This window comes from Kogia breviceps, chromosome 5, assembly GCF_026419965.1.
Source record: "Kogia breviceps isolate mKogBre1 chromosome 5, mKogBre1 haplotype 1, whole genome shotgun sequence".
NCBI classification, from domain to species: domain Eukaryota; kingdom Metazoa; phylum Chordata; class Mammalia; order Artiodactyla; family Physeteridae; genus Kogia; species Kogia breviceps.
Genome location: NC_081314.1, coordinates 42,471,951 through 42,490,914, shown reverse-complemented (window position 1 = coordinate 42,490,914; position 18,964 = coordinate 42,471,951). Strand labels below are relative to the sequence as shown.

The following is an 18,964-nucleotide window of genomic DNA, read 5'->3' as shown; positions in this document are numbered from 1 at the left end:
TTCTAAAAATAACATTGCCATTTTTACAGCTTCTACACACTCCTATAATAACATATTCAAAATATGCTAGAGCTAGGCAGCCAAACGTGGTTCTTACTTTTCAGACTATTTTAAAAATATGTTTTTTCCAAGATCTGACATGACAGCAATTGACACCAAGCAGCAGAAGCAGTAGAAAATTTATTCCAAGATCAATCTGTGTTCAGGACCATAGGAGGAGGTAGGGGATCATGCAGGGTATCCAGTGCTTTAAGGACACAGCAGCTGTACCCTCCCAGATGGTTCTTGTGGCATGATTTTGGCTGTGTTTCTGGCAGTTCTAGCTTCACGGTTTTCTAACCATCTTCTAGGCCTGATTCTTCCACCTTCTCAAAGATTTTGAATATCTAAATAATATCCCTTCAGTAAATTTCTTTGATGATTAGACTTAGTTTCTGGTACTTGCAACTAAGAAACCTCACTAATGCTTAATCTATTCTATTCCATTCTATTTATTATATATATTTTTTACATAGAGACGTTTTATTAGCATTTTTACAGCAACGCGTCCCAGGAGTGGACAGATCCTCAGCGCACAGCCCACTGAGCTGTGAGCGATGAGTCAGAGGGAAACAATTATTGTACAGAGTGCAGACAAAGGATCATCCCAAGCTTCAAACAGGAGACGTAAAATCACTTTACAAAAATGTAAATAAAAATAACACCTATTTTTCTATTTTAAAAAGTGCCATCTCTCGAGTGGCAGAGGATGGAAAGTCCCAGTACCCGGTGACCCAGTAGCCCTGATGCTCAAGGGGCCGGGCCCGCCCTGTTTTCTAAAGCTTAATATAAGCATCCCAGATCTTCATCTTTCATACTCCTTCTCTACAATTTTCGTTCCTACTAATTTCTTCAGTGCGTCAGCCTCACAGCTACCAGCCTTCATCAAAACGTTAAGACCAGAGACTCCCTTTGTAAGGCTTAAATCTGAGTAAAGAGTGAAGAGACAAAACACCAAATCTTAAAAAGCCAAAGGATAGTGGAGCCAGTGCCAATGCACTTCTTTTAAATTAAGCCATTTCTTTCTTTCTTTCTTTTTTACTGTGCTACAACGTAAACATGCTTTTTCCTATTTTCCTTATTCTTATTGTTAAGCTAGTACCAAATTTTCCTTATCATAGGAACCACCTTGAGCACTTATTAAAAGTAGAGAGTCTTAGATTCTTGGAGATACTCAGTATGTTCTGACTGATATGCAAGAATGTACATTTTCAATAGGTTCCTTTATTATCCCCACACATGCATTTCCACAGTCCCAGATGTTCTTGTGGTCAGGCAATTTTGGAAAACACTGTCCTATCTTTAATTCCTAGAAGATTTGCTAGGCCAATGGTCCATTTTTGTGAGAGGGGTAAAATCCACCACCTCTTTTTTTTTTAAGGAAAAGGAGTTCAGTGTTTTCATATGCTTTTTTGGAATTGACAGAAATGATTAATGAGCTAACAGGCTTTGTCTCAACAGAGATCTGGGTTTGAATCTCAGAAGTGTGACCATGGCCTACGTCTCTATGTCTGATAGGAAGAATAAAAGCTTTCACATTAGAATACTGTGAGGATTATTAGATAAGGGAAAATTAGTCAAATGCTTAATACTAGTCAAATGACTGACACAGAGAGAGTTCCTAGCTAGTGAAAATGTTTTCCCTTTCTTCTCTTGTCTTTATTCCCATAAATCACTTTTTTTTTCAAACATAGAAAGTTAGTTACTTGACTTAACACTTAACTACCTATTACATGCATTATAAGATATGTTCCCTAATGTCTTACTGTTCTTTTAAGAAACTAAAACATTCACGGAAATGGCTTATCTTAGAAACCAGATTAAAATGATGAAATAAAAGAGAAATAAGGATAATAATCTTTGGGGCGAATTGCATTTTTGGGAAAGTTATGTATAACTGTGAAATGTATATTTTAGCAAATCTGTCCTAAATCTGTTCTTCTCTCTGAAGTCTAAAATAACAGCATGGCATAGTAAGAGTTTTATTTTACTTATAACTTCATTAATTTTTAAAATGAGTAATACATTCAAGTGGTTCAAAATATTTTTAAAAGTATCAAATATACAGTTGAAATTGTTACACTGATATTCATAATATAAATAGGTCTATAATATTCTTTTCTTTTAATATCTTTGTCTTGATTTTGGTAACAGGGTTACCTTGCCTTGTAGGGTGAGTTGGAAAATATTTCCAATTTTTGGTTTTTAGAAAATATTGTGTAAAATTAGGATCCTCTCTTCCTTTAAAGTTGGTAGAACTTGCTTGTTAAATAATCTAGCACTTTCCTGGTGAGAAGATATTGCTGCAATTTCTTGAATAGTTATAGGAACATTTAATTTTTCTGAGTAAGTCTTGGTAAGATATATTTTTCTAATAATATGTCCATTTCATCTAAGATTTCAAAGTTGTTGGCAAAAGTTGTTGGCAGTATTCACTTTTCTTTTTACTTTTTATCTGTAGGCACTGTTACTGTTTCATGCCTTATATTTTTCATTTGTATCTTCTCTCTTCCTATTATCAAACTTGCTAGAGGTTTGTCTATTTTATTTTATTTTTTTATCAATGTTTTGTTTTATTGATCTTCTTTATCATAATTTTGTTTTCTATTTCATTGACTGCTGCTTTTATTTTTATTGTATTTTTTTCTTCTACGTTCTTTGAGTTTATTCCATACTTCTGATATAAGTATTTAAAGCTATAGATCTCCCTCAAAGCACCACTTTGGCTACATCCCACAAGTTTTTGATGCATAGTGTTTTTTAATACCATTCAATTCCAGATATTTTATATTCATTATAATTTCTGCTTAAACTCCAAAGTTATTTAGCAGTGTGTTTTTGTAAAATTGTAAATGGTACAAGGATGCCCACTATCCCTATTCTAGTCAAAACTGTATATGAAGTCCTAGCCAGTATACATGTCATGAACCAATTGAGTGATCCAACTGAATAATCCTGAGGTCCAATGGAAAAAAAAAAAAGAAAAGAAATAAGAAAAAATGAGAGATAGGGAAATCTAACAAGCTTCCAGGTAAATGAATGAGTTATCTTTAAAGGAAAAAGAATAAGAGCTGTAGGTAGACTTCTCATTTGCAACACTGAAAGCTAGAAGTCAAAGCAATAGCATAAACAGTCTACTGAGAGAAAAGAACTCAAGTATTCTACACCTAGCTAAGTTAGCATTACAACCATCAAGTTGAGAATTATATTTTATTTTGAATTTCTAAGGAACATTTACAAAACTTGATCATGTACTCCACATAAAGAAAAGCTTAACAAATTCAAAGAGGTATTATGTCACATTATTTAATCAGAATATCCCTAAGTTAAATAAATAATAATAAAGTAACACCCTTGCAAAACAAATTAGAAACTAAGAAATGTATTCCTAGATAACCCTTTAACCTAAGAAAAAATAAGAAATACTGAGTATTTAGATAGCATTGAAAAAGAAAATAATATTAAAAGCAACGAGATACAAAGTTTACTCAAACAAAACTTTATACTTTGAAATGCCTCTATTATTAAACAAATAAGGTGAGAAATAAAAGAACTTAGTAGTCCTTTCAGAAGTCTATAAAATGAAAACAAAAAACAAAAAGAAACTAGGAAGAAAAAGTTAATAAACATAGAAGTCAAAAGTAATGTCATGGAAAATAAAAGTAGTAGAAAGGGGCTTCACTGGTGGCACAGTGGTTCAGAATCTGCCTGCCTATGTAGGGGACACAGGTTCGAGCCCTGGTCTGGGAAGATCCCACATGCCACGGAGCAACTGGGCCCATGAGCCACAACTACTGAGCCTGCGCGTCTGGAGCCTATGTTCCACAACAAGAGAGGCTGCCATAGTGAGAGGCCCGCACACTGCGATGAAGAGTTGCCCCCGCTTGCTGCAACTGGAGAAAGCCCTTGCACAGAAACGAAGATCCAACACAGCCAAAAATAAATAAATAAATAAATTTAAATTCATTAAAAAAAAAAAACACTCCCCCATTTAGTTGATAATTACTTCATTCTTTAAAAAAAAAAAAGCAGTAGAAAGCATTAAAAAAGAAAAACCAAAAACCCAAAAGCTAGTTCTTTGAAAGCCTGATAAATAATAAGAGATAAATAAAAGTAGATACCATTAAAAATCAGAAATCAGGTATCACCACAGATAGAGGAGATATTTAAAAAATAAGAGTATTACATGCCATATTATGGATATAAATCTGAAATCTTAGAGAAAAATGAATGATTTCCTGTCAAAATATAAATAATAAAAACAGCTCAGAAGAACTGAAGATTTAAATAGTCAAATTACTATAGAAAACTCTGGAAACATTAAATAATTACCATTTAAAGAGGCACCAGAATCAGATGAGTTCATATTTGAATTTTACTTAATGATACTGGGTTCACATTCAAGTTTTATCTAACCTTTAAAAAACAGACAATCAAATGTTATTAAACCTATTTATTAACATCACTTAATTTTAACATAAAACTCTAATTAGTGCCCCTTAATAAAGAAAAATTATAGACCAATCTCATTTATAAATGTAGGTACTGAACTTATAAATAAAACATAACCATGTAGAAAATGATATGTAAAAAAGTAGTATCAGGAAATTTAGTAATACGAATCCATTTTACCAGTTGGTTAAAGGAGAAAAAACATGCTTAATATCAATAGATGCTGAAAAGGCATATAACAAAATCCAAAAGCATTTCTAATAAAACATTTAAGTAAAGTTGGAATAGAAGGAAAATATTTGATTAAAAATAAACAATATTTACCAAAAACCAAACATCAAATATAATTCCAAGTGAAAAAACACTGAATGATTTCAATTAAAATCAGGAAGTAGACAAGAATGATCACTGTCACCATTATTATTTAACACAGTTTCAGAGGTTCAAATAGATTTAATAAGATGAACAAGACAAGAAATAAGATAAAATATATAAACATTGGAAAAGAATAGATGAACTCTTTTGGGGGGGCATTGGGGCTGGTCATATAAATGCACAACTAGAAAATCCAAGAGACACTAAATAAAAACTACTAGAAGTAATATGAGAATTTTGTAAATTTAATGGATATGAGACAAATATATAAAAATCAATAGCCTTTTTTCATCTATCAATACCAGGACATTGAGATAGAGCAAATAGTTCATTCACAGTAGATGCAAATATGATAGTCATAAATTTTAAAATAATGGCAAAGAAACATTCAAATAAAACTATAAAATTTTATTAAAGAACATAAAATAAGGACATACCATATCCTTGAATGAATAAACTTTTATAATATTAAAAAGACTTAGTATCACTAAAAATATCAATTCTCTAAAAATTAGTATAAATATAATGTAATCCCAATTAGAATCCCTGTTAATATCAGAATTTAATGACATTATCTTAAAGTTTATGTAGAAGAATACCTGCTGTGAATATGTAATAAAAGTATACAGACTGGAAGAGAAAAACTTTACTATATATCTATCAGAGTCTTTGGATTAGAGGTAAATAAATGATCTTAAAGTTCAAATCAAAGAATAACTGCCTTCAAATATATTTTTTAAAAGTAAAAACAAAGGAGAGAGAATAAACTTTACTAGCTATGAGAATATACTATTAAGTCAAATGAATATGATATTAATGGTATATCTAATAAATTAGTGGAACAGAAAAGAGAATACAATAATAGATACTAGCATTTGTGAAATTTTGACATATGACAGATAGTAGGTTTATTTAGTGGGAGAAGGATGGATTATTTAATACATAATACTGATACAACTGGCTATATATTTGGAAAGAATAAAACTGGAGCCCCAAATCTCACATCATATAACAAATAAATTCCATACGTGCTACTGACTTAAATGAAAGAAAACCCAAGAGACCATATGTACAATCTAGGAATGGAGTGGACTGTTTTAACCAAGACTAACCAGAAGCAATAAAAGACATTAATTTGCTGATACCCAAAAGAAAAACTTTGATATGGTGCAATTTACTGTGAAAAGTCAATAGACAAATTATACATGAGAAAAAAATTGAATATAGAAGATAATTACTTTACTATACAAACTGCTCTTAAAAACTGTTAAAGAAAATTCTAGTAATACAATAGAACTTTGGCAAAATCTATGAACAGGTAATTCACAAGAGAAAAATTAAAATATCTGATTTTAAAGTTTGTATCTAGTTTCATATCGCTTCCAAATTCATGTGACAACTTCTCTTCTCTTTCAGAATCAGTTCCTCTCCAGATTTCTCTAGTCTGTGGTGTGCTCCCATCATTAAAGACTTCCAAGCAAAGAAATTCAGAGCCCTTCTGTGACTTCTTTCTCGCCCTTGTCTACTCAGCCAGGTGTTTACCTCTCTATTCCTGGGTAGTCCTCTCAACCCTGATTCTATTTGAGCCTTTCCAGTATGGCCATGGAGAGGGTCAAGGAGACATAGTGGGACGAGCATGAGTCTTGGAGTCCAACTAGGTTTGCTTTCACTCCCTGCCATTTACCAGCTATGTGGGAACAAGTATGTTACCTCTCTGGACCTTCATTCTCTCCTCTGTAAGATGGGATAATTATACCTGCTATTCATGATCATTGTGAGAAGTGACAGAAGTAATTTACGTACAGTGCTAACATGGTTTCTAGCACACATTAGGACCTAAAAAATGTTAGTTCTCTACCCTACTTCAGTTTCTTATGGTTAGTCTAGGGACTGGGTTACCAGCAAAGTTATTTTCTAAATGGCTACCTGACTCCAATTTCTTGATATTTGGAACACCTCCATATGTTGATAGTAGCTTAATTTTGCTAAAACACTGCTTGTGTTATATCATTCTCCTGTTTACCAATTTTCAAAGATTCCTTACTGCCTTCAGGAAAAAGTACAAACCCCATAGCCTTACTGCTAACATACTCATTGTTCTAAGGTAAAAATTTTAAAATCTTGCCCAAGGTTCCCAAAACATAATTTTTAACCTTTTCATTTGGGAAAATAAAGGAATGCCTAAAAATTTGGAATCACCTTATATAACAACAGCATATGCTATATTTTCCTTCGGTATTCTAAACTACCATCCACTGGGAATAATGATATACAAAAGAAAATTCTACTTTGTTTTCCTGAAATCTCACTTTGTACTTGAAATGTCTTTAATATATTCACTTAATACTTGCCACTCTAAATGGCAGAATAGGAATGGATTATAGCAAACATTTATCACAGAAACATTTATTGGCATTGTTATTAATAATTAGGCATATTTACAACACAAACTAGTTAAAACAAGATTTTGTTGTGATCATGAAAGAAATAAAAATTTAGACATTACTTTATTATGTCTAGTTGCTAACAACAGCAAAAAGTAATTATTTTACCTAGTACTTCCTTTTGCAAGTCATGGCATCTGATTTGCAAGTTCATTTCCTGTTGTTTGGATGTCTCAGTTTGCTGAGATCTCAATATGGCTGCATTTGACAACAATTTCAGATTTTTCATGTCCTCTTCAAGGCATACATTATTTCTCTGGGACACTGTCAAACTTTTATTTAGCATCTTTATTTCTGTAAAGAAAATTCAAAGTTTACAAATAGATAACACTGGATCATAAAACATTTCTTAAAAAATGATTATTTTCTTTATAAAATGAATAACTGAAAGCCAACATGACTTCTCTGAGAGTATAGTGACACCTAACCAAAAAGTTAAGTTTTAATTTAGTAGTTATTCTGAAAAAGAAATGAAAAAAGGACTGTATTGCTAAATGATGCATGAAACCTTTTAGTAGCTTTTTTAAGCCTTTAAATTGTATTAAATGGCAATCCTTCCTGCTTTTTAAATACTCACATGAATGAATAAAATAATATCCATGTAATGTTCTGGGTTTTATTGAAATTAAATTGTTTTCTTGGCAACATGATTCAGAAAAGTAAATTTAAATGTGTTAGCATGAGCTGGTTGGGAAGTATTTCTAGGAAATAACTAGGACATATTCTATACAAATTATGAAGAAAGGTGATGGGGTGGAGAGAAATAAAAGGATATAGTGTCTAAACCTAATAAATTTATGGGCAGAAAGTATTAGCTAATATATCTTAATGGTTCTAATAACACTCTGTCCCCTCAAAATAAGAGCAGAATTTCATCATAGCAATCAATTCTCATTATTCTATCTACTTAGATTAAGTTTAATAAAAATATGCCTTCACAGTATTATGTAGATTTAAATGTGCTAATTTTATATAATTTTGTGAGAAATGCATGGAACATTTTATCCTTCAGAATGATAATTATCAAGGTCTCCCTTGCTTAGTGTTTTCAGCACTGCTGCCTTAAGCCACCATTAAAATATACAAACACACATGCAATAATAATAAAAATACTATAAAATTTGTACAACCACAATTAACTGAACTGATGAGGATGTGATCTACATGAAAATCTGGACAGTCTGCTTTTTCAGAGAGCTCACTTGGCATTTCTTCCTTGCTTAGCTCATCGTGGACTATGTGATGGGTTTAGTGTGTTACTGGGTGTCTAAGGAGATTGGCTTGGTTTACTGGTCTTGGAGCCATCACAGCAGAAATAGTAGCTACATGGCCCAGCGAAGACCAGAAGTAGACATCCATGAGACAGACATGACTGCAGAGGCAATATGGCCAGTAAATGGTTACAGTAGAAGTAAAGCAGTATGCTGAACAGAGCACAGAGAAGAGAGCATGTCCCAAGGGATGGTGATGAGTAGGATCAGGAATGTGGTCTAAGGAGAGAAAAGCAAAATGCCTTTCTGTGGGAAGAAAGCACATCTGGAAGAAAAGGTGGCATTTAAAGTAGACCTAGGGCATGAACACAAGGGGTCTTGGCACCATCTTCACCTTTAATTCCTACTCAAAACGGAAAACCTAGAGAAATAAATTGGCAGGGATCAAATAAGTGGGGGTCTACTATATTCCAATGGTTCCTTTATATGGGAATCTTTTCCCCTAGGAATAGCTATATGCTTTTAAAAATTTATGGATATGTTCCTATTTGTGTGAGGAAAACTACTAACAGTAGTACATAGAACTTTTTTTTAATGTAGTTAAAGAAAATAAGGAGATTGAAATTTTTCTTCAGGCCTAAAAAGTCTTCCTGGGTAATTTTTCTAGCCATAATGGTAGCTTCTTATGGCTGAATAAACTGTACCATACTGTAACCATATCTGTCTATGATTAAGTCAGAATGACGCTGCAGAGGAGTACACACATGCTGTGACCTATTTATCGTTTGCCAGAATGGTACTGCTTAGGTTCACAGGCTGACTCTCTTAGTGTACACTACTATCTGTCTCTAAAATAACTCTTTGTGTCAATGTGACTTTCTGACATTAAAAGAATAAGAATTTGCAATACAACTTCATTTGTGAAATATATTCTAACACATGGAAAAGTACAGTAAGATTTTTAACAGGAGGTTTCTAACATGGAAATAGGAGAGTAAACTCAATGAGGGTCAATTAACTCATCCTTGGCAAATTATACATCCCCTGTACCTATGGCAATCCTGGTGTCAAATACTTAATCCTACTTTCATCATTAATACAACTTCATGGGCTTCCCTGGTGGCGCAGTGGTTGAGAGTCCGCCTGCCGATGCAGGAGACACGGGTTCGTGCCCTGGTCCGGGAAGATCCCACATGCCGCGGAGCGACTGAGCCCGTGAGCCATGGCCGCTGGGCCTGCGCGTCCGGAGCCTGTGCTCCGCAATGGGAGAGGCCACAACAGTGAGAGGCCCGCATACCGCAAAAAAAAAAAAAAAAAAAAAAAAACAACTTCATAATTGCCACTTATGTGTTCCAATTTGGGTTCATAAATTATGATCAACCTATTCTGGTCATTGTACCCACCATACACTTTCCCTGTCTTTGCACCTCCCCATGAAGAAGGTCCTCCTAGCCTCATACGTTGGACCTACCACAGCTCTTAGGCTACCTCTGCCTGGAAATCTTTCCTGACCAGATCTGTAACTTGCGCCAATTACACCATTTTTATGGCACTGTTCATATGCATACATGTGACCTACTATTAGACTGTAAGTTATTTTAGGCCAGAGGTAATATCTCATTCATTTTTTATCCCTCCCATAATTTCTGCCACAACATTCTAGAATTAACAGAAGCTCAATAAATAGCTAACAAGTGAGTAAAGGCATTATCGCACTAAGCTTCTAATATACCACTAGTTGAAAATCCTAAATATGTGTTTATCTTAACTCTCCCTTCACTTCAGAGGCAAGCATTTTGAGCCCCAAATTATTTAATGTAAGACTTGATAAGGCAGTAACACACACATCTAAAAGAAGGAAACATTTTTAATAGGATAAACAAATAGGCCTATTCTATCCCCAATTTCATCAGTTTTATGAAAAATGTGGACTACATTTCTAAGCCTAATTCAGAACTTGAATTTTAAAAGTTCAAGAGCTATTTGGTCAATAGTTATTTTGAGAGTGGAAGCAAATTGATTCTATGCTTGCTAAAATATTCTGCCTTGGTAAAAATATTATTTTTTTCTGAAATTTCTTCTACTAAAATAGCTATGCTCTGATTTGAGAAAACCTAATCTATGAAAAGTTAGACTTTAAAATATTGATTACGGGGCTTCCCTGGTGGCGCAGTGGTTGAGAATCCGCCTGCCGATGCAGGAGACACGGGTTCGTGCCCTGGTCCGGGAAGATCCCACATGCCGCGGAGCAACTGGGCCCGTGAGCCATGGCCGCTAGGCCTGTGTGCCCGGAGCCTGTGCTCGGCAACGGGAGAGGCCACAACAGTGAGAGGCCCGCATACCGCAAAAAAAAAAATAAATAAATAAAATAAAATAAAATATTGATTACATAAAGTGATAACCACTAATTAGAAGAATAGGAAACACTTCATTTTTATCTTCTACTTAATATTCAGCATACTTTGTCAGCAAGAAAACATTAAACAATGCCTTTTTCTAGAAACTTCCTATTTTGGACTTTGATTTTAAATGTAAATTAATTTTAATGTGAAAATCTTTTAAAGTATCTGAATAATGTGTGCAGTGTATATGGGGTTTACTACATTTATTAGTTTGCTAGGGCTGCCATAACAGAGTATCACAGACTGGATGGCTTAATCAATAGAAATTCATTTCTCACAGTTCTGTTGGCTAGAAGTCTGAGATCAAGGTGTCAGGGTTGGTTTCTTCTGAGGGTCATAAAGGACAGGTCTGTTCCAGGCCTCTCTACTTGGCTTGTAGATGGCCGCCTTCTCCCTGTGTCTTCACATTGTCTTCTCTCTGTGTGTGTCTGTTTCTAAATTTCCTCTTCTTGTAAGGATACCAGTCATTTTGGATTAGAGCCCACCTGTTAAATTTAATTGTTTCTTTAAGAACCCTAACTCCAAATATAGTTATATTCCAAGGTACCAGGGAGTTAGGACTTCAACATATGAATTTGAGAGAGACACATTTCAGCCCATAATGCTATATTTTAGAATAATTATTGGCATTTATGTTGTGATTATAAATATGCAAAAATAGGTGAGCATGTGGAGTATAGAAGATAAAATGGAAAACTGAAAACAACTGAGTTAGTATAGAGGAATTAGGAGTTTATTTTACTTCTTATGAAGATGTTTCAAGTTTTATTTTACATCAACTTTTCAAATGAAGAACTATGCCGTGCAGAATCAACTCACACCATAAGGATATATCCATGTGATCACGAATAAAAGCTAGTATTGAAAAAAAGTATGTTATTTAAAATGTTTGTAATATTGTCAGAGTTTATAGCCAATAGATGTTTTTAGCTTTTAAAGTAAGTGTGACAGAATTTGCTAGCTGATGCAAGTATAATTATTAGTATTAATCTCATACAATTTATTTGCCTTCATAAAATTTTTCTGTTGTTCTTAGTCCTGTTAGCTTAGTCAATGAATTTAAAATTATGTTACATCATTAAGTTTTTAGGAAGCCTCTATAACCTTATTACCAAGGCATACTGATATAAAATAATATTTTAAAACTCTGAAACACTAGATTTATTATTTAATGAAGGGATCATAAAACACTATATAGGTTTTTTTAAAAAAAAACTATTTTGAAATACTTAGAGATTTACAGGAAGTTGTAAAGAAATGTACAGAAGGTCATGTGCTGCTTTTATTCCTCCTTTCCCCATGTTGACACTTTGTATAACTACAGTACTCTATCAAAATTAAGAAACTGCTCTTGGTATAATCCACAGAGCTAATTCAGATTTCACCAGTTATACACGCCTTTCTGTGTGTGTGTGTGTGTGTGTGTGTGTGTGTGTGTGTGTGTGTGTGTGTATAGCTCTATGCAATTTTATCACATATGTAGCTTTGTATAACTACCAACACGACCAAAACAGGATTATTCTATCACCACAAAGCTACCTCCTGCTACCCCTTTATAGCCACACCTACTCTTATCCCCACCACCATCCCTAATCCCTGGCAACAACTAACCTGTTCTCCTTCTCTATAATTTTGTTATTTCAAGAATGCTACATAAACAGACTCATATAATATGTAACCTTTTTGAGGCTGGATTTTTTTTCATGCAGCATAGTCCCTTGAGCATGTATTAATAATCTGTACCTTTTTTTATTGCTGAGTAGTATCCCAGTTTGTTCTTCATTCACTGAAGGACATTTGGGTTGTTTTCAATTTTGGTTATTATAAATAAAGCTGCTATGAACGTGTATGTACAGTTATCTGCATGAACTTAGGTTTTCATTTCTTTGGGACAAATGCCTAAAAGTGCAACAGCTCAGTCATGTGGTAAGTGTGTGCCTTTTTAGTTTTAGAGGAGATTGAAAACTTATTTTCTAGAATGGCTGTACCATGTTACATTCCCACCAGCAATACTGATTTGGTTTCTCTGATCCTTGACAACATTTGCTTTGCTCAATTAACATTTTAGACATTGTAGTAGATATGCAGTAGTATCTCATTATGGTTTTAATTTGCATTTTCCTAATCATTAATGATATTGAACATTTTTTTCTTGTGCTTATTTGCCACCTGTATATCCTCTTTGATGAAATTTCTGCTCATTTATTTTGCCCATTTTCTAATTGCACTATTTTTTTGATGTAGAGCTTTGAGAGTTTACAAAAAATAGATTCCAGATACAAGCCCTTTGTCAGATATGTGCTTTGCAAATATTTTCTCCCAGTCTGTAACTTGCTTTTCCATTCTTTTAACAGGGTCTTTCGCAAAGGAAAAGTTTTTAATTTTGCTGCAGTCCAATTTATCAATTTTTCCTTTTATGTATCATGCTTTTAAGTTCAAGTCTAAGAATCCTAGGTCACAAAGATTTTCATTTTTTCCTAAAAGTTTAATAATTTTATATTTTACATTTAAGTCTATGATCCATTTTGAGTTAAATTTTTTATAAGGTGTGAGGTCTGGATCAAAGTTTTTGATATCCAGCACCACTTGTTGAAAGGCTAGGCTATCCTCTACTGAAGTGCTTGTGCATCCTTGTCAAAAATGAGTTGGGCTGTATAAAACATATAAGCTACAAGGATATGTTGTAAAATACAGGGAATATAGTGAACATTTTATAATAACTATAAATGGAATATAACCTTTAAATATTGTGAATCACTATGTTGTACATCTGAAACTTATAAAATATTGTACATCAACTATACCTCAATTAAAAAAAAAAACCCAGTTGGGCATATTCATGTGGGTCTAAATAAATAATTACATATATATTTAATTTTAAAATTTAATTGTGAAATAATTGACATTCATCACTGTATAAGTTTAAGGTGTACACCATGATGGTCTAATTTACATAGAGTGTGAAATGATTACCACAATAGGTTTAGTAACACCCATAATTTCATATAGATATAATAAAAAGAAAAAGAATTCTCCTTGTGATGAGAACTCTCAGGATTTACTCTCTTAACAACTTTCCTATATATCAGAGCAGTGTTAACTATAGTCATCATGTTGTACATTATGTCCCTAGTAATTATTTATCTTATAACTGGAAGATTGTACATTTTGACAACCTTACTCCAACTCCCCCTCTCCCTAACCACCTCCACCTCTGATAGCCACAAATCTGATCTCTTTTTCTATGAGTCTGATGTATAGTTTTTCTTGTTTGTTTATTTATTTATTTAGATTCTACATACGAGGAGATCATACAGTATTTGTCTTTCTCTGACCTATTGGGTTGGCCCAAAAGTTCATTCGGGTTTTTCCATAAGCTGTAACGGAAAAACCCGAATGAAATTTTTGGCCATCCCAATGTTTCACTTAGCATAACATCTTGAAGGTCAATTCATGTTGTCCCAAATGGTAGAATTTCCATTTTTATGGCTGAATAATATTCCACTGTGTGTGTGTGTATATATATATATATACACACACACACACCCCCATTCACCCATTAATGGATACAGGTTGTTTCCATGTCTTGGCTATTGTAAATAATTCCACTATGAACATGGGGGTACAGATATATTTTGGAGTTAGTGTTAATAAACTTAGGTAAAAGCTTAATTGAATAGTCAAGACAACAAACTAGAAATAAGAAACAGTAACAAAATAAAAGGGTGCATTAAGCCCTTATAATTTTTGTAAATAGGAAATAAGCTAAAATAAAATTATAACATTTTAACAGTTTTAAAGTATAAAAAGTTCATTTCACTATTTATACCAGCATTGTCCAATAGAAATACAATGCAAGCCACATATATACATTAAGAATTTCTAGGGCTTCCCTGGTGGCACAGTGGTTGAGAGTCCGCCTGCTGATGCAGGGGACACGGGTTCGTGCCCCGGTCCGGGAAGATCCCACATGCCACGGAGCAGCTAGGGCCGTGAACCATGGCCTCTGACCCTGCACGTCCGGAGCCTGTGCTCCGCAACGGGAAAGGCCACAACAGTGAGAGGCCCGTGTACTATAAAAAAAAAAAAAAAAAAAAAAAAATTATATTGTGAAATTGGTATGTTTATATATTTACTAGAACTGTTGCTAAATTTAAAGTGTGCTCAAATTGATCAGAGATTATAAAAAGGCAAGCATCAGCATATTTGTCATTTTGCATATACTGGTACATGTTTGTATATATGCGCCCTGAGGCTTCGATTGTGCTGATAGCATTGAGTAAGAAGAAATTTTTTTTTAAATGAGGGGGAAAAACCCTTACAATAATATAGCTTCACTTTCACACACCCCAACTGTTATGGTCACTAAGCTCTTGCTTGGAAATTAAATATACTGTCCTTGTGTATGTATTTCCATCTCTGAGCTTTTGCAATCTCCACTGTGTAACTTCCAAACAAAGCCCTCACACTTCTGATATAAAAGCAATATGATTTACTATAATGGTAAATGTTAAAGTTAAGGGTTGAAAACTACCTTCTGTCTTCTCATGTTAGATAAAATGTAAAAGGTAATACTACTTGATTCTTCAATACCACTTTTAGGAATTTACTATGTTAAAGAAAAAAAATGGGACAAGATCATAGAGATTCATGAGTAAAGATGTTCACTGAAACCTTATTTATAAAAGCAAAAACTATGATCAACCTAAATGTCCACAAATAGAAAGCCAGTTAAATAAGTTAAGATACATTCCTACAATGAGATGCTATGTCAACATAGTTTACACAGTTAGTTGGCATGACTGTATATTTCCATGATATATTATTAAGTATATATATCTATGCAGTGAAAATAAAGATTAGAAAGTTCTATATCAAAATGTTAACAGCAGATATCTTTGTGTAATGAGATTGTAGATGATGTTCACTTCCTTCCTTGTTCTTTTTCTGTATTTTCGATGTTTTAACATTGAGGCTATTTTATGTTTATAGTCAGAAAAATCCTTAAAGACATTTGAATTTGAGGGACAAAAAAGAAACATCGTTTTGCATTTCCCTCCTTAAAGTTCAAAAAATAAGTTTCAAAGAAGCTTTAAAAATCAGATTGAGAATTTTACTACTGATAGTAACCCATGGCTTCAGGCAGACATAATTCATAAACAAAGCCTCTCCTTTCTCCTTACTCTCTCCCTAAATATAGAAGTAATAAGTGAGCATTATCAAAAACATTTAGAAAATACTCAGAGGTTTTAAAAGGAACACAAAAATTATCAGGTTTAATCTGGGTTAAAATTTGGGTGTCATTTATTTCCATTTAAATTCTACAATGTTCACTGAGTACCTACTCTGTGACAGGCAAAATTCTCTTAAAACACTAGGAAGACAGCATTCAGCAAAGCCATCAAAATTCCTGTCCTCCTGGAGATTATAGCCTAGTGTGAGGAGTCTGGCAGTAAACACGTAAATCAGTAAATGGATAAGAATATTTCTGACAGTGATAAATGTTATTAAAAATGAAACAGAAAAATAGGATAGAGAAGTGTAAGGGAAGACTACTTTAACTAGGATGGCCAGCAAAGATCTCTCTGAAGAGGTGACCTCTGAACCAAGACGTAAGTCATAAGAAAGGGCAGCTACTTGTTCTGGGAGACCCTTAGCTAATCTCCCCTTCATGTACCTGCAGTACTTCCCTCTGTCCTTATATTATATGGGTACATTCAGTGAGAATAAAGTGAGTGGGCTTTTAAAGTGAGGAAGGAGTAATATTCCTCCATGCAGAGGGGTTGTCAGTACTTCCTTGCTTTTCTATCTCTTTCTGTGATGGTAACATATTGCAGTCTATGTGCTCGTCTGTGGTTTACCTAAACTAAGCCCTAAAGGGGACAATTAGCTTAAAAGATTCCCCCAAATAAATCATGCATTAGGGAAGATACTAATAATGCAACACAAATGAAAACAAAAACAGGTAGAGCTGATGCTTCTCCTATTCTGGTATGACTGAGTTCATCATTACTGACATTATGAGGTAAATATTCTATAATAAGATGTGACAAGACACTCAAAAATGAGAAAATTATCTAGAAGTGATTTGAATGTGGATTAATATCCTCTATATGTGTCCCACTAAAATGGCTAAAATTTAAAAGATTGACAACACTAGGTGTTGACAAGGATATGGAGTAACTAGAACCCTCATACTTTGCTGGTAGGGATTTAAAAGGATCAACCACTTTGGAAAACTATTGGGTAGTTTCTTAAAAAGTTAAATATAACTTACCATAAGACCAGCCATTCTACTCCTAGGTATTTATAGGAAAAAAACAAAGGCATACATTCATCAAAAGATATATGTGACTGTTCAAATAATGGAAATGATGCATAAAATAGAGTATATCTATATTATTAACTATAGTGGACACTGTCAGTACCCTGCCCATATCCCTTGAACCTTTCAATGTTCTTCTACCATCTTCCAGTTCCCACTATTTGCATCTCTGTGCTGGAGGAATCTTTTCCCTGGAACTGCAGAAAGTAGCATTTCTCACCAAATGGCAGACTACAGGTGCCAAGGAGTTTACACTGTCTGGGAGCAGCCCTTAACCAATGACTCTTGGGAGTTGATGTCCAGCTCCCTCACTCCTTGAGTGAGGAATTCTGAGGCATGTGTTTTAAACCATTTCTCAGTTTCTTCATGGGATTAAGCTCCAGTTGCCCACTGCAATAGTGCAACCTTTATTGGCTGCCTTTCTGTCCCTATACCTGCGTGACCTTCACTTCACAAATAAACTACCTGCATTTGTACCTTTGATTCAATGTCTGGTGAACTAAGACACTAACATACATGTGATATTTTATCTATATTAATATTGATCTCAAAAACATAACTGAATGAGAAAAGCAAGTTCAAAGTATAAGATACCATCTATATAAAATTTAAAATCTAATGTAAAAATAATACAATTAGTACATGCATACATATTAAAGTATAACAATTATATTTGAAATATATTTTCTTTTTTTAAAGGTAAAGTGTTAAAAATTAACAATTTTTGCAGTTGAAAACATGGTTGTTATAATATTCATCTGTATTTGTCCAAATTTAATTCTCAAAATTAGTTAAAAATTTTAAGAGTATTGTCATATACAACTCATTTCTAAAGGCACATTTTATATAATAAAATTAGGAAACTGAAGTTATATGGTTAGAATGCTTTCTTTTTCTAACATTTAACTATAAAAAATTTAAAAATATACAGAAAAGTTGGAAGAACTGTACTGTGAACTCAAATTATACACACCACCTAGATTCTTCAATTAACATTTTACTATATTTGCTTTATAACATAGCTATTCCTCTATCCATCTTACATATTTATGCATTTCAAGATAAGTCAATATATTTGACTCCCTAAATACTTCAGCATGCACATTGTTAATTAGTGTTCAATATAGATTTCTAATTTTTGAGTGAAATTTACCCACAAAGAAATGCATAAATCTCAAATGTACCAATAGTTGAGTTTTGAAAAATCCATCCACTGTGTAACCCAAACCTCTATCAAAATAGAGAGCATTACTATCACCAAAGAAAGTGCCCTCATGCCCCCTTTCCAGTCAATCCTCCCCTTTGAGGTAACTTCTGTTTTTGATTTTTTTTTTCCCACTATAGATTAGTTTTGCCTATTCTAGAACATCATATAAATGGAATCTTACAATGTGCATTATTTGTGTAAGGTTACTTTCAGGCAGCGTAATATTTTTGATGTTTATCCAAGTTACTGCATTACTGTAGTTCATTCTATAGTCCATTGTTTATTCAGCTGTTCTTTTTGATAATACATTCTACTGATGTACTTCTGGGCTTTTACCAACTTAAGGCTATTTTGAATAAAGTTGCTGAATATTTTTATGGACATACGTTTTCATTTGGGGGAGATGGTAAATTCCAAAGAGAAGAATTTCAGAGACATCAGACAGATGTATCTTTAGTTTTATAAAAAGCAGTCAGATCCTTTTTCAAAGTGGCTGTAACATTTTATAC

General features: G+C 33.5%; 1 protein-coding gene across 1 annotated transcript in view; it reads right to left on the bottom strand.

Moving 5' to 3' along the window:
• The window catches only part of LEKR1 (leucine, glutamate and lysine rich 1), a 242,498-nt gene that overhangs the window by 113,719 nt on the left and 109,815 nt on the right, over nucleotides 1-18,964 (bottom strand). Inside the window, exon 5 of the mRNA XM_067033492.1 lies at nucleotides 7,419-7,604. Within this exon, the coding sequence (XP_066889593.1) occupies nucleotides 7,419-7,604 (186 nt within the window). The remainder of the gene's footprint in view (nucleotides 1-7,418; nucleotides 7,605-18,964) is intronic.